Raw genomic sequence first — 21,821 nt, 5'->3', positions numbered from 1 at the left:
TGGTCTTCATTCTTCTTGAGTTTCATGCGTTTAGCAAATTGTATCTTATATCTTGGGTATCCTAAGTTTTGGGCTAATATCCACTTATCAGTGAGTAGATATTGTGTGAGTTCCTTTGATGTTTAGAACTTGACACTTGAGTATTGCTTAATTCCCTGCAACTCTTATCCATACTTTCAAAGCAGCAAGAACGTTTATGAATCACTTTCCCTTCATGATCTCAACTCTCTTATAACAGTACTTGCTAGTCTTAGTGCAAGTATGTTTAGTGTTCATCTTTCCATTTCAAAGGAAAATTTACTATTTAACCCGCACTTTGGGTAGATAACCTTTACTTATAAACCACAAGATTGATACACCATTAAAGGTCCCTTTGTTCAGGTTTCTAAGTTAATCTGTACAAGGAAGACTTGGGCCTTGAAATAGGCATTTTGTATTCCATTTCCAAGTAAAGCCCTGGAGGTAGCTTGGAGGTATGGGGCATAACTGAAAGCACATAGCTTTTGTGGTTTCTGGAGACAAGTCAATAAAAGCTGCTTCCCATGGGAAAAAAGAAAAACAAATATAAACCTCTGTTGTGTTTTGCCTATGTTTTAGCCTCTATATATATTTTGTTGTTGTTGTTCTTTGTTTGTTTTTCAAGACAGGGTCTCTGTATAGCTCTGGCTGTCCTGGAACTCACTTTGTAGACCAGGCTGGCTCGAACTCAGAAATCCGCCTGCCTCTGCCTCCCGAGTGCTGAGATTAAAGGCGTGCGCCACCACACCCGGCTTAGCCACTATTTTTAAAATGTTAAACTAAGCTGTTTCTTCCTGCCAGCCAATGCTATGGGTTTTATTATGTCCCTGCTCTCCTAATTCACAGTCCTTACCCTTCATGTAACATACCACACAGAGAAGTACTTGAAGATGAGCTTTTTAAGGAAGAAACTAAGGTTACATGAGATCAAAAGGGTAGAGCTCTGCTACTGCAAACACACAAAATAAAGGCCAAATGAGCAGAGCAAGACAGCAGCCACTTACAAGGCAGATTCTTCTCCACAATGGATCATGGGGACTGAGCTCAGCCTTCCAGCTTCCAAAGTTAAAAAATATTTCTGCTTTTCAAACTACCAATCTGTATTCTGTTCTGGCTACCTGAGCAGATTAATAGCCCTACCAATCTAAAAGAAACGATATATACTTAGGAAAGTCTCCCAACTCAGTTTTCTAATCTGCCATCTGCAAGGAAAATATGACAATTTTTTTTTTTTTTGGTTTTTTTTTTGGTTTTTTCGAGACAGGGTTTCTCTGTGTAGCCCTGGCTGTCCTGGCACTCACTTTGTAGACCAGGCTGGCCTCGAACTCAGAAATCCGCCTGCCTCTGCCTCCCAAGTGCTGGGATTAAAGGCATGCGCCACCACCGCCCGGCATGACAACAATTCTTAACCTACCTGCTGCTCCCTTAGGAGAGCTAAAGTTCCTTATGAGGGAGCATAAGAAAAATTTAGCGCTGAACAGATGCCTGCCCCCCCCCGGGGGGGGGGGGGACAGAGGGAAGGGGACCTTTAATCTGACTGCTAAAGTTTTGTGTATTTTTCATGATCCAACTTCTTCCCCACATTTACACATTTATAATAATCTGAATTGAAAAATAATGTGAGATCAGGGATAAGGCTTTCTTTCTTCAACTTACAAAAAAATTACAAAAACAAAACCAAAGCAGAGATTTGACAATTTATACAGACATAAAGGTGCATGTGTATGAATTTGTAAAGATTTAACTGCACACAAACACAAAAGGTTTATTTGGATCTCCCAAAGAATTCAGAGGTGGCCTGTCCAGGTAAGCTCTGGTAGTTCTACATCACAGGCTCAGCTTCTTCCATCTTCAACCCTGAAGACTAACCCATGTTCTGGATGGCACCTGGAGATTCAGCCAACATGTTCCCACCACAGGAAAGAAAGAAAGGTCAAGGAATGAGAGTCTAGAGAAATACAAAGGGCATGTTTCCACACAGTTCATCTAAGAACTCTCTCCTAAAAGTTTCACCAAATGACTTCTGCACATAACCTTTTGTCAATCCATAACCACAAAGAACACGATTATAGTATTTGAGTTGTGCTTTTTGTTATTTCAAGCAAATACAAGTTTTGTGAATACATAAATAATAGATGATAGGTAGTATATTAATCATGTTTGTGCTTCACATTCTAAGTAGCTTTGAATCCTCAGAGCCATATGAACCCAGAAAAGAAACTGTCTTTGCAGGGTTAATTTATATGTTCTTTGGTATACTGACTTAACTATAGACTTTCCCTAGATGTTCACCCTCTGAAGTCTGCTCCTACATGCAGAAATGGGAGTACCACTGTCTACTACCCATCTGACTGGAGGAAGCTCCAAACCCTGGTTGCTTTTTCTTACAGCAACTTACTGTGTCAGTACTAGATGGCAGGCAGAAGCTGTGTGCTTTTCTTGATGTTTTCACGTGTGTTTATGTGCAATGTACCCATGTTAGTGCACACATACCCATGTACACACAGGGAGGCTAGAGATCCACATTAGTTTCTTTCTGTTGTTTTCTACCTTATTTTTTGAAATAAAGCCTCTCACTGAACCTAAAGTTAACCAATTGACTAGCAAGGTCCCAGAATCATCCTGCCTGGGGCTCCTAAGACCAGATTTACATGCATATACAAGTGTACTGGGTTTTTGTTTTGGTTTTTTAATGGGTTCTGATCATCTGAACAGCAAGCACTTTACCCCTTGGGCTATTCTTGGATAGTTTTAAGCTACAGCAAACACAGGGTCTGACTGAAAACTAGAGCACAAAGTGGTGAATACACTTGAATTCCAAATGTCCCTTATTGTCTGCAACCTATCAACACTTCCAAGCACACTGCTGGTGTCTCTTCACTGTTTCTAAAGCTGTCGCAGTTCTTACCCCTCACTCCATTTTTATTGTGCTCTCTCTAAAGAACATCTTTAATGTACTCCTGTTTTCAAGCCTTCAGAAGTTCCACATGGCTGAAATTCTCTGCTAGTTTCCAAAGCCCTCTAAAGTCTACTCCAAACTCACTTTGCTTGTCTTTCCTTCCACTGTTCAAAAGTTTTTTAATGTCTGGACATCTATACATGCTATTTCCTCTGGTAACAATGGCTTACTTGCTACGTTCTCCCACATCAGATCACAAATCTTCTGCTTTCCTTCCTTGCTGGCCCCTCACCATCCTAAATTATGAGTTCCTTTAACATATGGGGCCTGTTAAAAAGACCTATATGTAGGCATGTATTGCTGCATTGTATACAGCAGGTGCCCAACTACCTGAAGTTTAAAATACCCAATTATAGGTAGACCCAAAAGATTTAAAACAACCATATTATACCACCAATGTGAAGTGGTTAGTTATTCCTTGAAGTTAGTAACAATAAAGCCAAATAATAAACTACCCTAAGTTAACATACTCACAAGTCGCACATGAGACTTCCTAAGTAGTTGAAGAACATGCCTTATTTAAAATACCTACAAAAGTAGCACAGTTTATTTACAACTTTAAGTCACAAATATTATAATATTTATTGTGTTTTTCAAAGCAGGTCTATGAGATAGGTACAACTATCCTTGTTTCATTCAAGAAAAACAAAACAACCAAGAGCAGAGAAAATTAAGTAACTTACATTCAGCTGGTAAAGAGATCTGAGTTGTTTGACTGTATAGCCTTACCTTTGACAATTATTACTAGAGATTATTACCCTTTTGCTTTTCCTTTTAAAACAATACACTAAGTAGAGAAAGTAGATATAGCCTGAAGGTTGATATAGTTGTTATACACTTTTATAGCAAAATAAATCCCTGTGGTGTAAAACACAGCAGCAAGCAAATAACTGAAGTTCTTTTAATAAGCTAAAAATGATGCTTCAGTAACCACGGAAGTTACCCACTATTATACTAGGTAAAGTTATGAGGAAACAAAGAGGAAAACTGAGATATGAGAACAAACTTCAGTTCTCCTGGTGTCAAGTAGTGAGCTTGAAAAGTTCCTGAGCAGTCCTGACAATTTCAGTGCTTGGTTGGTCAACAGTGGAACCAGGAGACACAGTGAAGTTACTTTGATTGTCAGAAGCCAGTAGAGGAACTATGACTTGTTTTCCTACAGGATCAGCAAGAGAGAACAGGAGGTAGAGTATTTCCTTCACTTGTGAGTCTCTCCCTAACTGAAACCTATCATTTATTTCTAGTATATTAAGAAGCACCCTATATGGGACATTCCAGTTTAACACTGGGTGGCTGGAGCTACATCTGGCCAGTGGAATATGAGTGTCGATGGAAGAAAGCTAAAAGTTCACATACCTGCATTCAAAGTTCCACTGTATGGCTTGGACATTGTTTTAACCTTTTTGTTTCTGAATTTCATCTGTAAAATGATACTGTCACTTTCTTCTTGGAAAAGTTACATGAGACAATAATAAAATGTGTTTAGCACAATTCTTGACTCATCCAATGGACGAAGGAGGCTCAGTCATCACTACACTGATGGCCGCTGTCTCAGTTGTTTCCCTGTAACTTACTAACCCGAGAGAGCACTGCTCCTTTGCTATATTTGTCTTGCTGCTACTCCCAGTAGTCTTCACAGCACATAATGCAAATCCTGAAAGTAAGAAAGTAAGAAGGATGATCCGGCTCTCATTTCCATGTCAATATTTCCATGCCAATGAACAGTACGATGTCACTGTGCTAGGCTGAGCTAACGAGGGGCATTAGGGTAATCTGAGTAGATGAGAAACTGACTAAGAATTAAGTGGTCTCCTTTGGGAACAAGGGAAAATTTCTCAATAATTTTCTTACCCAGCTATTAAGCTTAGCTTATATAACTTGATGAGCAATAACCAATCTCCCTGAACAGCCTGAGAAACAACGTGTTTGCTGTTTGAGGTTGTATGGGTTAATCATCCAGTCTGAGAATTGTAGTGGAAGTGAACAGAGGTTTTCACACTGGCCCATCTTTGAAATGCAGCCTTCAGAGGCATGCACACACTATTAACGGGTGAGTGAAGACACAGTACACAAGCATAAGATGCTAAAGTGCATATGGCCAGGGGTATGTACAGAAGGAAAGCTTTCTTCATCACTCCAGTGTACGAAGTAGCACTGGCTGCAGGATGAGCAGGAGCAATGCTCTGTGATTTACAAAAGAGTCCCCCCCCCCCCATCTTAAAATACACGCTCTGTTCTTAAAAGCATGCATGAGAAGTATAAACAATCTACACACAATACCCCTATAGAAAAGCAAAGCATTTGCCATTTCTCTTTCAGCCTTTTAAAGCATATATATCCTCCTTACTTTTGAAACATAATTTTTTAAAAATTGGATACTATGACACATACTGTTTGACATGTTTTCTCCTACTTTTCTATGTAGTCATCTTTCCATTTAATATGGAATAAAATCTCAACAACGAACTTGCAGGGCATTTTTAAGCCCCAATATCATCACATCAAAAACAGAAGTTTCAAGACCCCAAACTTGAATTACAAGTCCCTAGAGTCTCTTAGTGCTGTTAGCTTCTACAGGTCTATTCAGTGCCAGGTGAAGCTTGGGAGCAGTGAAGTTTCTCAGCAGATGGGGCTGCATGTGATTAGGCTCCAGCAAATCTGACTGGCTTGGAATCGGCTGACATCACAAGGAAGGCAGAAGAGTCAGCCTGAGTGAAGTACTGCTGCCTCTCAGCCTTTCAGAGACACGGAGGGCAGGCAGTCTTTAGCTCCTGGAGACAATCCTGCAGGACGCACTGCTCTACTTCTGCAGCCTACACTCAGGAGTGGCTTTGGCTTCCAGTTGGTTCTTGTACAGGATGAGATTTTTCCACCTCCACCTTGTTTAAATTTCACTCAGTTATACACATAGCCTCTCACAATGTTTAAGACTATAAAAGCTGAGAAAAAGACATGAGAGTTGCTCAAAACAGAACACTGTCCTATCAGATCAAGGTGTAATCACAGGAAGATCTAGTATGTTGACCAATGATCCCAGTGGCAGAAAACGTAGGCAGATAAGGAGGACAGCAACTCCTCTGTCTCTGGGTAAGGATGGGGTAAAGCTAAGGAACTACTCCTTCCTTCAAACAAACTTTACTGTCAGTACAGAAAGGCCGTTCAGGTATACAGGAATCACTTTAGAAAGCAAGAGTCCCTAACACTGAGCAGGGATCCGGAACTTCTTAGAGTCCAACATAATCTAAACTCTCAAATACATAGGCTGGGCTGGGGAGCAGGGGCCGGAGGGGCAGCATGGAACAGACAAAATGAGGAATTTCAAACACTAAACACAGCAACAAACTTCTGGAAAGCTGCAGGCTGACTATGGATGGCTTGTACAAAATTTAAAAGAAAAAAAGATATAAAAAACTGAGTTTATCTACTCTTTATTGGTAAATTACTAGTAAATTTACAACAAAATTAACTAAATATATTCAGACTCTCTAGGGAGGCAAAGTCGAAGGTAAAAGATCTTTGAAGTAGGTACAGCTCAACCGGAGAGGGCCTGCCTAACATGACCATAGGTTTAATCCCGAGCACCAGACAAAGATCCTCATTTCCACCCTTAAGCGTATGGAATAAACTCTGAAAAAGATAACACAGAGTGGTGTGGAAAGAAGGCCTTGACACCAGGAAAAGAACTATGTCATCTGTAGTTACACTTCATTCAGGTCCTTAGTGCTGATAAAGTCTCATAAAAATTACAGGAAAACTACCAAGAAACAAGATATGAAGGGGGGTTAATTCTATAACAGTTTAGAATGCTAACCAGTGTTCAGTAGTCTCCTTCAATTCAGGATCATTTCCCTGTCAGCACTTACTGGTGGCTCTTCCATGCCAACACAACTAAAGGTACAGGAACACCAAACAGAGTCACTACTTACCTACAGGTGTACAGAGATATGTGAAAACATCAGTGTTTACAACGATGACAGACAGACTCCTGACATAAGGCTCTAAGGTAACCAGTGGTGAAACACCACAGGACAAGTGTGAAGCAGAAAGGGCTTTCCAGATGTATGCCCTGGCCCTGGCACACATAGGGAGCCTGAGAATGTATTACTTTCTACCTTTCTACAGAGAAACCACTCCTAAAAAAGCAAGCAATTGATAAGTGCCATAAATGACAGGCTTAATACACACACACACACACACACACACACAAGATATGTCAATCAAGAAAAATATTACCACTCATTTCATATAAAAAATTTAATTTTTATCTTTAAACTATAGACTATACATGATTTGCAAAGGAGACTGTACCAAACAATGATCAAAGAAGAATCATCCGTTCTATGCCTTTTCTTTTGTCTGGTCACTCAGAAATATAATGTTATCTGGAAAGAAACCAAAGTGTGAAGAGTCACTTTCAGAATGCTGTCTTCATTTCATTGATAATTCCCCTCCAACACAGAAATCCTTTAGTGGTATTAAACATTTCAAAATAAGTAACTTTTGTTGTGTTCATAAGAGGTACACAAAAGGCAATCAATCCAATAGAACAGGCTGCAACTGCCTGTCCAACAATTCAGACTGCATTACAGGATGAGACCAGACCGTTAAGTTCTCTCCAGCAACAACTTTATGTAAAGGCGGTATTCTGTAAACACTAGTAAGCACACCCACACACCAGAGGACGGATCAACACATTCCACATCTACATGCTGCAATCATGTAGCAAAGCCAAGAGCCACTTTACAACTTAGCAACTGTAAGATTATTTGCTTTTAAAGGAAATAGATTCATCTTAAAGACTGAATTTCATATTCTGGCTGGGTGGTTGTATTGCATACTTTTAATCCCAGAAGACAGGAGGCAAGAGAGGTAGATGGATCTCTAAGTTTAAGGCCAGCCTGATCTACAGAGCGAGTTTTAAGACAGCCAGGACTAAGCAGAGAAACCCTGCCTCAAAAGGAAGGAAGGAAGGAAGGAAGGAAGGAAGGAAGGAAGGAAGGAAGGAAGGAAGGAAGGAAAACAGAATTTCATACTTATTTTAGGGAAAAGTTTTAAGTATTACAAAGCAAGCATTTTAAATTAAAAAACAAAGTGGACATTGCTCTGATTATTTCAAAGAAAATTAGCTAAAAACAACCAAAGATAGAGGTTGAGTAGCATTTCTTGGATAACTCCAAACATTTTATATGGTTTAGGAGTAATGATCCCAAAGTGTAATGAAGTCTAAACTGGTGGCAAGCAATTGCAGCATGTTCTGTTGGATTGACTCATTGCCTCTTGCGTACCTCTCATGAATACAACAAAAGTTACTTAACTACAAAATTATCTAAAAGATAGTTAATAGTACAATCACTTCATGACTGTACGGATTAGAATGGAAGCCAAGAGTGCCATCTACTGGTGTATTTTTGCTTTAAAGGTCAAATATGACCCCTAAGTGAAAAAACAGTATACAAAAAAAGAGAAAAATGGAAGCAGTCAATATTTAAAAAAAAAGGATTGCAAACAAAATAATAACAACAGAAAATAATTTAGGATGCTAAATATATTTTTAAACCACTCTATATTTGCTGTGTTTGCAATGTGAGAAAGAGGACTTACTATTTAGATTATATTAATATACAGTAAGTTATAGGTAAACAGAAAAAAATCAAATAGGTTTCTTCAAACATCACTGAATGCTATTCAGCTTTTCTGTGAACCATAAATACAGTCAACTGATCAGACCAGTAACAACTATGAAAAGGAAAAAGTAAACTGGACGATATGAAATGTTTCTCTACCTACCTTAGTTTGTAAAAACTCAACAATTCAAATAATATAACTGCCCATAGATCTGACTTATAGTGGAACACAAATGAAGATTAAAAATATCTACATTGGTTTTCAAAGTCAATATATTTTCTTTTTTTTAAATTAACTTATTTATTTATATAAATACACTGTCACTGAAACACCAGAAGAGGGCATCAGATCTCATTACAGGTGGTTGTGAGCCACCATGTGGGTGCTGGGAATTGAACTCAGGACCTCTAGAAGAGCAGTCAGTGCTCTTACTTGCTGAGCCATCTCTCCAGCCCCGTCCATTTATTTTCTAAAACTACTACTATTAGGAAAATAAGTGATTATTGCTTTAAAAAACATAATTTACCAATATGAACAGTGATTAAGACATAAACATTGGAACAGAAAGAAAAGGATTTTTAAAAGGCGTATAGAGCCGGGCGTGGTGGTGCACGCCTTTAATCCCACCACTTGGGAGGCAGAGGCAGGAGGATTTCTGAGTTCGAGGCCAGCCTGGTCTACAGAGTGAGTTCCAGGACAGCCAGGGCTACACAGAGAAACCCTGTCTCGAAAAAAAAAAAAAAAAAAAAAAAGGCATATAGATTATATTATGGAGTAATTCAGGGAAGAGTGGAGACAACGACATCTGTCTTCTGAAGTAAAAAAATGCCCTAATAATCTCAACCTGGGGGGAAATAACAGTGTTACAAAAACACCTTCTCTTTCAGCGATATGAGCTGATATTTATGACTAAAATAGAGCAATGTCACTTCCAACTGATCCTGGAAGAGAAAGAGCAGCCGAAGAACCAATCCAGCCATGAGTGGTAAGTGAGGAGGCAAAGTACACTGCGTAGTCCACCATTCTCTCTACTCACAGACCTCAGAAACAGAGCACTCTATAGGGTAACACCTCTCTACAGCCTATCTCAGGAGTTCATAAACACTAAGAAATTTCAGTACCTTTTTTCCCACTCCTATTTATAAAACGGGTTTCTAGGCGTTTATAACAAAAACAAAATAAGTAAACTGAGGCTTAACTCATAATTTTTGCAACATATTCAAGAAATAATAAAACATGTCTATCTCATTAAAAAATGAATTTTAATAGCATTTTAATTTTCACATTAACATATTAAAATCTGTTAAGCAGGTACTCTTAAAAAATGGTATTAAATTGGTAAGGCATCTATATTTCATTTATCTACATATAATTTGAGTAAAAAGAGCATTTATGTTACAGATACATAAACAGCTATATTGTTTTTAGACAAAAGTTTTTAAATTTCAAATGAAGGCTGTTGCACCTTCATTTTCAAAGTTTTGAATACATCACACATTCCTACCATCACAGTTCTGCACAGTTGTGTACTTCTGTACAGCCAGAGTGTACACCAAGATTCAATTCTCTAAGTTAACAGTATGTACTGCAGGGGCAAGTTGCTTTCTACGCCAGAGTCCCCCTGAACTAAACATGTGAGTAGACAGAGAGCCTTTTAAAGGAATAAATAAATGTGAACATTAGCACACAGGAAAAGGAACAGGACGGAAGTCCCCTGGGGAGTTTCCTGCAGTGCTGCCATCAGGGGTGCTTAGAGCCCAGCAAAAGCAGCCTATACTACGCCAACCCTTCCAATGAATAACCAGAGACACTGTGCATGATGAGCTTCTTACCAGCTATGATTGTTGTTGCTTGCCGCCTCACATTGTTTTTATCCATGTACTCGCCATAGTCCACTTTCCCTTCCACAAATATACGAGCCCTGATATAAAGAAATGCAGTCTTTAGTCTGTAGATTCTAATCCTGGCTTTCGAGGTGTCAGGACATGGGTAGCAAGTACAAGCTGAAGATGAAACAACTGTACTTTGCTAAACATGTCTTCAATTTTAAAACTAAGAGAACTGAAACACAATACACAATCTAGTTAAGATGGACAGCGTTACCCAGGCACGGTAGTATCTTCTCATAATCCAATGCACAAGAAGCTAAAGCCAAAGGCCCACCTGGGCACCTCAGTGAGGCCCTGCCTCAATGGAAAACTTTACATAAAGTACAGGAGATATAACTCAGTGATATAGCACTCTCCTAGCATGTACAAAGCACTGGGTTCAATCTGTCTGTCTGTCTGTCTGTCTGCCTCTCTCTCTGTCTCTATCTCGCTCCCTCACACACTCACACTGTTGACCTTTTCCTTCAAATAGCCCATGTTTATGTGTCTTCATATATCCATATATAAAGGTGTGTAATTATTGAAAAGAAATTGAAATTCTAGTCACTGCTAAAATTATTTCTCATGAAATATTTTAGTTCCACAAATAAGTATATTTCTAAACATAAAAAGTACATCCACAAAAACATTCTTTTGTTACTCTACACATTCAGAAAAGATACTTCCAATATATAATCAACCTATGCGTTCCAAATGGGAATTACTAGATCTAAAAAAATTATTAAATATAAGATAACTACTGTGAAAGCTACCATAACTTAGCACATCAGACATCAAATAGTCCAGATCCTCTACAGACATTATGTGGTTGCTCAGAGGCCAGGCATGACCTCCATGATCCTTGATCACAGGGACACAGGATATCCTAGAGATAAACGCTGTAGATGCTTTGCAAAAGGCACCTGCAGCTGGAGAATCAATGGCCTCGCAGTATCTTGCCTCATTTATTTCTATTTAAGTACAGATGCTGTTTGTCCTAACTTGTCAGCGGGCTAAAACCACAGACTTTCCATGAACAGGACATTAAGGAATAAATACATACTAATGTCAGCACTTCGGGGAAAGGCAGACAAGAGAACACTTGTTACCGACTCTTTTGGCCATCCAATCCAGAAGGCCCTTTCTCTAACTTACCCCTTTTTCACGTACTGATATGCCACATCTCTGAGGCCTGGTCGAAACACTGATATTCTGTGCCACGTCGTCTTCTGACTGACGTCACCTAAACCACCAGATACAGGAAATGAGGTTATAGATGCCAGCAGGTAACACAAATGCCAACAACACAGAACATGTCTCAGGAAAACACACTTTCAATTTCTAAAAAAAAAAAAAGAACAGAACTAATGAAGCCAGACTACCTATAAGTTAACATTTTTATAATTAGGTAAGAAATAATAAGTAATGTCTACTTATTGTTGATAAATAACAACTAGGGCCTTTTACACTCACCCATTTGGTATACTTCACTATCCCCTGATCGCCACATCTCATTTGTTGCTAGAGAAAATATCGTGACTGGGTTTTTTCCTTCCACCTGTCTCATGACAGGGTCCTGACCTACTCGTCCAAGTAACTGAACACGATTCAGAGCTGAAATACAAAGAAGAGAGGAAATGAAACTGAGAACAGCTGATGGCTATGTTCTATAGAGCCATGTGCTCTATGTTTATGCATCCTGAAAACTTGATTCTCTGCACTTTAACTTCCAGTGTGACAGTATCTGGAGGTGATCTCTGTGTAGGAAATTAGGTTTAGACGAGGTTATGAAGGTGAAGCCTCTGTGATGGAATTAGTGTCCTTATAAGGAAAGAAAAAAGATCAGAGTCCCAACTACCCCACTACTGCCATCCAAAGACAGAAGTGACAGGGCAATTCTCTGCAAACCTGTAAGTTGTGCCTGACAGGTAACCCAGCCATGCTGACACACTGGTCTTAGCCTTCAAGACCAGAGATGTGAGCCACCCTGTTCTATTCATTATAGTCTGCAGGGTGGTTATACAGGATAAACCCACACCTGAAACTGACAGACATATCCAGGGAATGAACAACTGCAAATACTGCTTCAACAGTAATCTCTGCATTATGAAAAACTCAAGCTCAAGAAGATCAACAAATAAAGGAAAAGTCTGTAGGGGAGAAAGGACAAGAAAGCAGAAAGCAAAAAGCAGCGCCACAGAACAAACTTTAAGGTCTTTATCTTGAGCTAAAAAAGCAAATCTTAGGTTTAAGAAAATTTCTATTACAAAAAGAAGTAAATGTGAGTCTTCTTTGAACCCTGTATAGCACACTCTTGAAGAACTCATCAGACAGTGGGGCAGGAGGGGGTGATATCCGCACTATAAGCTCTATTTACACTAAGTTTTCACAGCTAGAGGTGCAGGGTAAAATAAACCAAATGTAGGATGGGTTACATACTGTGAAAGTATCTTTTATTTGCCTGAAGTAACTGTTGTCTCCAAGGCTTGCTGCCTCAGTATGCTAACCTAGACCTCCTCCTAGAAGCTTCTAGCCTTGTACAATTTTAGTCCTACAATGTTTTCAACCTCTGAAACTTGCTGCTGAATAAGCTCACTCTTAGTCTTTCTGAACTCTGGCCAGCTGGTATAGCTCAAATTCCTCTCCAAGCTGACTGATTCAACCTGGCTTCTCTTGGCCTCTCACTGAATTGCTCTGGTTGGCCTCATACTAACTTTAGCAATATGCTCTAATCTTCTGGCTCCTTCTGTCCTCACAACCTGTCTCTCTATAACCACCCCAGTAAAACTGCCTCCTCTCTCTGCACTGACCCTCAGGCAGCTTCCCTCTCTGTTCTCATGAGAGTTGGCCATATCATATTCTGTCAAATCTTTCTGATTCACTTTGTCTGCTAGTCAATTAGACATCACTTTCAAATATGGGTGCTTCCTTCTACAAACAAATTTTACCTTCATTGTTTGGGATTAAAGGGCAGCTCTGTATTTCACCTAGAGAGATTAAAAGTATGTGCTAAGGCTGAGCCACACTGAAACTAGAAACAGTTTGGGTGTTTGTTTGTTTGTTTGTATCAGTAAATAACACAATCTCAGGGTTCACAGTGTGATCAAATATCCTGCAACCCATGGCTAAACACAGTCCACCAGATTATAGTACTTTGAGAGTATTAGCAGAGCACTGTAAATAACATTGTAAACTTAGACTCTGTTACTTACATCGTTCAAGAACCAAACTGCTGGCTACTTCAGACTCATGTCTTACAAACTGACGAAATACCTAAAGGAGAACAAACAAGTAACACGGTTTTAAACTTTTTAGAAAAGAGAAATGCCAATAGAAGACCTACTCATATTCATTCACCATTTAATCAACAGTTCCTACAGTTCCAGAAAAGGAGAGCAAAGGAGAACAGAGTAGAAAGGAGACTAGAAAGCAATCAGTGCTTTATAGAGCAACTGAGTAAACATAAAAAGCAATTGAGTGGTACGATATTTAAGCATCCTGTGTATTAAGCATCATTCTAAATTGTAGGCAATAAGAAAACTAGTTCAACGGTAGCAAATATCCATTAAATTTGTTGTATATCTTTTTCACATTGAAATAAGCACTATGGATAAAATCTTACAAGGATAAAATCTTACAAAATACGTTTTTTTCCGATTGGTTGTTCAAAACCATAAGGAAATGGACATCTCAAATGTTTGGCCTAGAATGTTCCATTTAAGAGTGAGCACTGACAATGAAGAGCACTGATTTCTTGAGGCTGCTACAGAAGGTCAGCAACTTCTTAGTGAGCTTGGCGCAGTGGAAACCTCATTCCTTGAGGAGATCACAGAAAAGGAGTGCAAATAATATGGTTCAAAGGTATGGCAATGAAATCATAATTAGTGCAGAAGAATGCAGCTCCTAATACACTAAACAAATTACACTTTTACCATTTAATCCTTAACTTTTATAGACACAAAGTCAAACTACCCTTACCATAGTTCCAAGGAAAGTTAAGCCCAGAGCCACCACTTGTCCAGGAAACTAGGAATTCAGTGGTGATTTATGCCTTACAACTCCGGGCTGTCTGACACCAAGCTCGTTTTTCCAACTTGCCCTCTGCTGTCGTACAGGCTTCTGTTCTATGGTTACCACGCAGGTAAGAAGAGTCTACATCACTACACTCAGAGAGTTCAGAGAGCTAGACACGTTCTAAGAGAGAAACATTTCACACGGGGCAGCATTATTAATATAGCAGGCAGAGATCTGCCACATGGGAAAAAAAGGGACTGGCAGGCAGGCCAAAGAATTCTTTTAGAACAAACAGAAAAGAAACAATTTTACTCAGGAGGCTTCAGGAGGCAGCTGACAGTTAATAGGACTCTCCGCACTTCAGGCTTCAGGCAGTGGCTGAGGGTATTGCTGTCTGTTTTTGTCTGTCACTCTCACTGTTAGTGAGTTAGAGAGTTAGAACTTCTCACTCACTCACTTTCAAGGACGTTCTATGGAATGGAAGTCCTAGTACATAAGAAGGGTCATTTCAACTGCTCCGTGAGAGCTGCTGTGTTCGTAATTTCCAGTTATGCAACTTCTCCATGCAAATGAAGGCAGAGACAGGCTACAACTCTGAGGTGTTAGGTTACCACATTATGATTTCTAAACCTAGCTTTTTAAAAATTCCAATGGGGACCTCTTTCCTTCCCTGGTCTTTTAATACTGGCCTTCCCTCTCCATACCACTCAAATGAACACCACTAAAATGAATGGTTTTAGCTATATACTATCACTAAGAGTAAATATAAGATGTTACACGATACAGGACCAAAATGCTACTCAGTTCCTTTGTCACGATCACAGAAAATACTAATGTGAGAGATTCAGAAGAGCCAGTGTTCATTAAATGTTATAAAATAACAATATGCCTCATCTTAGGAACACACACACAAATCAGATATAGGGAGAGGATTATTTCATTTCAATACCCTCAAAATGCAAACTTACTTCCCATTTGGTTTTAAAGATACTAGAGTATAACTTCAATTTTAAAAGGCTCAGAAAATGTGTAGATTACAGTAGGGAGCTAAGGATAGACCAACTTGAGAGTGAGATGGGGAAGACAACAGACTTTTATAACAAATTTGATTCATTAGTCTTAAGAGGAGAAGAAAAGTAATAGATTTTATATTAGGGGAATTTACAAGACTTGGTACCCACGTGCCACACTGAGGAAAAATGGTAATAAAGGCCTGCTTAAGGCTGGCCAGAGAAGAGGACACCCGACTAGATTGCAGAATGGTCATGAATTTGTGCCAAGAAGTAAACTCTACTCTCTGGATAGCAAGATTGGAGTGGGGAGGAGAGGGGCCAGAAGGTCAGAAAAGACACCAGAGCCATATGAGGCAAGGTTAGAAGAAACCAGGTGCGATGGGGCAAGCCTGAAATACCAGCGGTGACAAAGTAGAAGCAGGAGGAGGAAGGTTCTCGGTCATCTCAGCCTAACAGTGAGTCTCAAGATAGCCTCAACTATTGAGTTGCTGTCTCAAAAACAGCAAAACAAAAACAAAAATGATAATAACTTAAATAATTAAATAAATACTCTGATCTAAGCACCAGTAACAAATATTTACTAAATTAAATTCATGAGGTGTACTACATATGTGAATACACTTTGAAAATTATTTTTGACTCAGTAAGCATTATGAGCTTCACACACACAAAAAAATCCCTTCTGAATCTTTCACATCAAATAAACATATAACATGCTGGATAGGCGTAAGAATCTCGTGCTTACGTATGCAAAATCGAAAAGCAACAACAAAACAAAACATGGCTATAGACTATGGAATCACGGTGGAGCACTCACTAATGTAGAAAAGTGACTACCTGCAACACAGGTCTTCGAAACATGGCTTCTGTTTTTCTTACAACCTAATCTTTAGGCTTTTCCTAAAGGAAAGAAAGAAAAGAGAAAAATGATAAATCAAGAAACTACAGTATCCATCAAGAACACGCATGCTCTCTAGTCCTAAATCCTAAGTGCACCCAGCTTCTCGTGCACCCAATTTGCAACCACTTTTTTTTTTTTTTGCACGTGTGAGGAGTTCCTCTTTCTTTTTAAAAACAAAAACAGAGCGAGACAAAAGAAACTGTGGTTCTGGGTCTCAACCAGCAGTAAAGGGAGAAAAAAACTATTCTCACTTGCAATCCATTGTCTGCTAAAATTTCTTTACAATATAAGTTGTCTCGGACATTTTTTCCAATTTGTTCTGTTATTCTAGACCCCTAAAACTGTCTCTACAAACAGTGCGGGCACAGTAAACGCTACTCCGAAAGGACGCCTTCAGTGCCTTCGTCCCCGTTAGCGCTGAGTAAGTCCGGCTCCCCAGCCTCGCCACGGGGGCAAGCGGCTGCTCTTCCCCCCAAAGTGGCGCTCGCGGGCAGCACAGAGAACGGCGGGGAACACTCGGACTCCAGAGAGGAGCCGCACACCTCCTCCCGAGCCCCGCACGCGCCCGTGCACTCTAGACACACAACTTGATGCCAGCCTTCTTCCCTCCCTCACCGGACGCGCAGAGCCCGACCGCCAGCGGCTCGCTTCCGGCGCACGGAGCCCGCAAAGCTCGCGAGATGCAAAAAAAGACAGGAAATCTCTGAAGTGCGCCGTTGAAATGCCGCCGGCTGATGACGCCGGAAACACGACCCCTCAACTTATAAGTGCCAGGAACTTCTGTCCAGGCGGAAGTGGGCGGATCAACGATGCCCCCTGTGGGTAGTTTTAGGATTTTGGTTTTGTTTTTTTGTTGTTTGGTTTGGTTTGGTTGTTGGGGTTTTTTGTTTGTTTTGTTTTTTTCCTGATCACCACCCTCGCTCCGGTAGTGGCCCCGCACTGGCTAACCAAACTCTGGCCAGAACTCTATTCACAGCCCTAAATTGAAATTATTTGATGTTCCCAGCCTGGGAGAGGGAGCAAGTTAGGTGAAATAAAACTTGAGCCCCTGGAGGAACTAAAATCGACACAAGTCTCCTAATGCAGTAAGACTGAAGAATTAATTGCTGTCAAAACCTCGGTGATCTAGATATGTTAACATGTTAAGTCAAAAAATTCAAGAAATACGTGAGGAGCAAAATATTTAACATCTTTATTAAGTACCGGTCCCAAACTGTGCCTAAGGCACAAGAGAAATGCGCCCTTACGATGTGGTTGGGCAGTTAAGAACATATATCGCTTTTGCAGAGGATCCAAGTTTTGTTCTCAGGATCCACATGGGGCTGCTCAAAACCACATGTAACTCTTGTTCCAAAGGATCCAAAACTGGCTTCTGGCCTCCACGGACATCTGTATTAAGATGCACACACCCCATACAGATGTGCACATGTACACATTATTGTACAAATTAAAATAAGTATGTTTAAAAGTTAAAAAAAAAAAGAAATGCGCCCTTATATTATCTGTTTGTATATACTTTTTTTCCTAAAACATTAAAAGTTTATGAAATTCCAAAACATTTTGAAGAAGTGTTAAAAGTCAAAATGTTACTTTATTTTAAAGCAAAGTGTAATTAAGATTTTACTTTTATAGAAAGAAACTGATCAGTATTTTTAGATTTTTTTTTTCATTTTGTGTTTCAATTCTACATCTTTGGCAATTATTCTAGATGGAAAGGCTTTTAAAAAAAGAAAGAAAGAAAGAAAAAGAAAAAGAAAAGAAAAGACACTGTCTCGCAGTGTATCCCTGGCTGGCCTGAAACTTGAATCTCATGTAGACCAGACCAGGCTTGTCTCTAACTCCCAGAGATTCCCCTTGCTGCATCTACCTCCCTAGTGCTGTGATTAAAGGCATGTGCCATCACATCCAGCACTCAGTGACAGTCTTAAACAATCTCAAGTAACTTAAGCTTGTTGATCTTGTATTTGGTAATATCATGTTCATAGTAAAATTTCTTAGTTTTAACATTTCCAAAATACTGCATTGAGACATCTTTTCTTTTGATTGCTGACTTTCTTTTGCTCCTCTAAATCCTACATTGTTTACCCTAATCCTGGCCCTAGTGAAGTAACACAGGTATGAATCCTACAAAAAAAGGAACCCAAGGCAACAAGATGCAGTGGGACTCCAGTGTTAGACCGAAGGGAACTCCAAACCATTCAAACACACACACTGCCTCCTAAGGTCCATTCTTTCTAATTTTAGGAGGTGGGGGGATCTGAATTATTGTCTGGCTCACTAGTGACGTGTTTATAGATGTTTACTTCCCTGTACTTTCACCTTTACAAAGTTGATTTCCTGAAATAAGGAGGCACTGAATTGGACCTGGACACACACACACACCGTAATAAGAAGACATCCCACCTGCTACATTAGTTCAATGGTTTCCTCTTTACAAGCCCTACTTCTGCTTTGTAGACAAGGCAAAGGAAAAACAAAGTTGCTCCTTTTCCTCCAGAGAGAAATCCCCGCCTGCACCTTGCAAGCTTTGTTTCAATGGTCCTGGACTTGAACTGTGGAGTAAATCTTAACTCTGTTTCCCCATTGCAGACATCTATTGGCTCATGTATAGCCAGTTCCATTCTTCACTATCCCGTCAGTATTGCCTTTGTTCTATTTGAAGAATGTAGAGAAGGTTGGTTAAAGAAAAATATAGACATTTCCCTGAAACTTGAGAGCTCCCTGCCTTAACGTTTTATAAAGAACCCCTGAATGGGGAGTCTTGGCTGAGCCCTGTTGTCCACCCAGAAAGGAACTGGCACATTCTCCTTCCTTGGCTGGTTATCTGGAAGAAGCTGCAAGTCCTGCTCCTTCATGATTTTCCTTTTAACAAAGAAAACGGTGTTACAATGGATATGTACTTGTACAGTGTGAGGGAGAGACTGTAATTGCTTCTGGTAATGTTCCTTCTTAGTGCAACAGGCACTTCAGCCTCGGTCAGCTGTCTATATCCCCAGAACCTGAAATACAGCCCTGTACACACTTTAAAAATGTTCTCCTCAACTAGTTACTCCCTCCCCCTTTTGCATATTGTAATATAAATGACCATGAAGGTATGCCATCCCCATTGATTAGCTCCTAGTACACAAAGAGCCTGTTATGATCATACAGCTTACAGTGTACCTAAAAATTTCATGGGGGAACACAAAAACATGAGTGGAAATATGATTTCTGGCATATTCAAATTCAAGTAAGCCAAAATGTTGAGGAACCAAAAAAAAATTTTAACTGGGGGTAAAAAAAGGCTCAAAAGTTTTGTTAGAGATACAAGAATCTATAATATGCTCCAATGCCATTATTGGGAAACCCAGAACCCTTTCCATAGACAGAGAGAGAGGGGAAGACAAGGCATGTAGTGGTTTGAATGAGAAGGCCCCCAGAGACTCATATTTGGATGTTTAATGTTTACCAGGGAGTGGATCAGTTTGGGAGGAATCAGAAGGATTCAGAGATGTGATGGCTTCTTTGGGATACATGTGGTTTTCTTGGAAGAAATGTGTCACTTGGAATGGGCTTTGAGGTTTAAAACCCTCCATCAGGCCTAGTGTCTACCTGTGTGCTGCCTTCAGATCAGGATGGGAAGCTCTCAGCTACTGCTCCCAGAGCCACGCCCTCTGCTTCCCACCGTTCTGATAATGGACTAACCTCTAAAACTATAAGCAAGCCCTTAGGAAATGCTTTAAAAAAAAATTAGAGTTGGCCTCAGTCATGCTGTCTCCTTCCAGCAATAGAGCAGTGACTAAGGCAGAGCAGGAGAGAGAATGGCAGGAGGAGGGAGACTGACTGATGTGATCAAGTAGTTCACCTGTGGACACAGCCTTCCCAGTGAAAAGTGATGGCAGGCTGTGGCACCAGAGCTGCGCTCAGCTTGAATCTCTAATAGTAGTAGACTATGAAGAGACACCCTGCACATCACATCCTACACTCCCCTGACCCTGCTCAGAGCCAGAGCAGTTAGCACTCTCTCCCCTTGATGCCCGGGGGGAGGGTGGCAAATGTCAGCCTTGGGAACAGAGGAAAAGCAGCAAACCCTAGCTGTGGCCAGTTGTAAAACTACGCCAGCTTCTGATAGCACAAGTAACTTCTCCCAGGTCAAAAAGTCCCTTTCCAGCTGCACGGTTCTGCCATGCTGTCTGAACAAATGGACGGCATTCCTTTACCCTCTCCTTTCCAAGCCAAGGCTTGGAAACACTGCTTGTGTTTTTTTCCTTTATAAACCCCCTTCACTTAGACCTGGGGGTTCACTTTCTTTCCTGTTCCATCAAGAAGGTTGGTGGCCCAGCTCGAGCTTGAGTAAAGACCCTCATGCGATTACAGCGGGTTGTGATTCCTGGTGGTCTCTGTGGGGTTTTTATAATCTGGGAACAACAACTACAGATTTTAACCTTTCCAAACTGACTGAAGGAGAACCATATTACTATCTATACCCAGGAGTGCAAAGTACATTGTTACCTTTGGCTCTCTCTCTCTCTCTCTCTCTCTCTCTCTCTCTCTCTCTCTCTCTCTGTGTGTGTGTGTGTGTGTGTGTGTGTGTGTGCGTGTGTGTGTGTGTTAAAGTTCCAGCTATGGATGGCAATAATTTATCATAAAGAGAAAGTTTTGGAAATAGAAAATTGGTACAAAAAATAACAACAAACCCAACCAACCAGCACTACCACCTGTGAATAGTCCGTCCTAGAGTTTTACTGCTACAAACAGACACAATGGCCAAGGCAACTCTTACAAAGAGAATATTTGACTGGGGCTGGCTTACAGGTTCAGAGGTTCAGTCCATTATCATCAAGGTGGGAGCTTAGCAGCAACCGGACAGGCATGGTGTGGGAAGAGCTGAGAGTTTTATATCTTCATCTGAAAGCCTCTAGGAGAAGACTGGCTCCCATGTGGTTAGGAGGCTCTCATTGCCCACCCCTACCATGACACACTTCCTCCAACAAGGCCACACCTCCTAATAGTGCCACTCCCTGGGCCAAGCATATTCAAACCACCATGTAATCTAATCAAGTTTAGATCAATCTAATCTAATCTCACTTTCAAATCATTTTTCATAAAGCCTCACAGTGACTATGAGGAGATTATAGTCCTTCTACTATGCTAAGGGCTTAAAGGTTTTTTTGAAAGCAACTTTAGAAATACTTTGTGGTTAGTAGGGTATTTTCTTAATTTCTAATTAAAATTTTAACAGGTTGCCTTTATTAAGACTGTAAAAAGCATATATTTGTGACCAATATTTTATTGTCATTATAGATGTACCTGTGCCATTGGGTTTATGGTGTTAACACAAAGACATGCCACTAATGATCCCCATTTCCTCATAATTACAAGAAGCTCTAACGTTCAGTTCACATTCTTTGTACACAGAGCAAATAATGTTTTACCCATGCTTG

At 40.1% G+C, this 21,821-nt stretch overlaps 2 protein-coding genes across 6 annotated transcripts in view; both read right to left on the bottom strand.

The window, feature by feature from the left end:
- Positions 1–4,397, bottom strand: part of Tas2r3 (taste 2 receptor member 3) — a 9,159-nt gene extending 4,762 nt beyond the window's left edge. The window contains exon 1 of the mRNA XM_021164933.1: positions 4,377–4,397. Within this exon, the coding sequence (XP_021020592.1) occupies positions 4,377–4,397 (21 nt within the window). The remainder of the gene's footprint in view (positions 1–4,376) is intronic.
- A 1,994-nt stretch (positions 4,398–6,391) lies between these two features.
- Ssbp1 (single stranded DNA binding protein 1) lies at positions 6,392–17,094 on the bottom strand. Of its 5 annotated transcripts, none has more exons than XM_021164939.2 (7): positions 17,014–17,094; positions 16,335–16,397; positions 13,683–13,743; positions 11,944–12,084; positions 11,626–11,713; positions 10,435–10,523; positions 6,392–7,359 (listed from the first exon to the last, which is right to left on the bottom strand). In XM_021164939.2, the coding sequence occupies exons 2-7, from the start codon at positions 16,356–16,358 to the stop codon at positions 7,316–7,318; spliced, it is 447 nt and encodes a 148-aa protein (XP_021020598.1). In that variant the 5' UTR covers positions 16,359–16,397; positions 17,014–17,094; the 3' UTR covers positions 6,392–7,315. The 5 variants fall into 5 exon arrangements, with proteins under 5 accessions (XP_021020598.1, XP_021020599.1, XP_021020596.1 ...); XM_021164940.2 differs by lacking the exon at positions 17,014–17,094 and adding an exon at positions 16,650–17,007; XM_021164937.2 differs by lacking the exons at positions 6,392–7,359; positions 17,014–17,094 and adding an exon at positions 16,650–17,007 and having other exon boundaries at positions 9,987–10,523.
- Positions 17,095–21,821: the final 4,727 nt, after the last annotated feature.

This window comes from Mus caroli, chromosome 6, assembly GCF_900094665.2.
Source record: "Mus caroli chromosome 6, CAROLI_EIJ_v1.1, whole genome shotgun sequence".
In the NCBI taxonomy this organism is placed as follows: domain Eukaryota; kingdom Metazoa; phylum Chordata; class Mammalia; order Rodentia; family Muridae; genus Mus; species Mus caroli.
Note: the sequence above shows the minus strand (reverse complement) of the source record. Positions and strands in the feature narration are given on the sequence as shown.

What these genes read in the sequence shown, in the direction of transcription:
- Ssbp1 (XM_021164936.2), bottom strand. Translation starts at nt 16,358, where the DNA reads ATGTTTCGAAGACCTGTGTTGCAG. An exon ending in TTCGAAGACCTGTGTTGCAG is followed by an intron (nt 13,744 to 16,334) that starts GTAGTCACTTTT and finishes GTTCTCCTTTAG; the next exon opens with GTATTTCGTCAGTTTGTAAG. An exon ending in TATCAGTACGTGAAAAAGGG is followed by an intron (nt 10,524 to 11,625) that starts GTAAGTTAGAGA and finishes TCTTTATATCAG; the next exon opens with GGCTCGTATATTTGTGGAAG.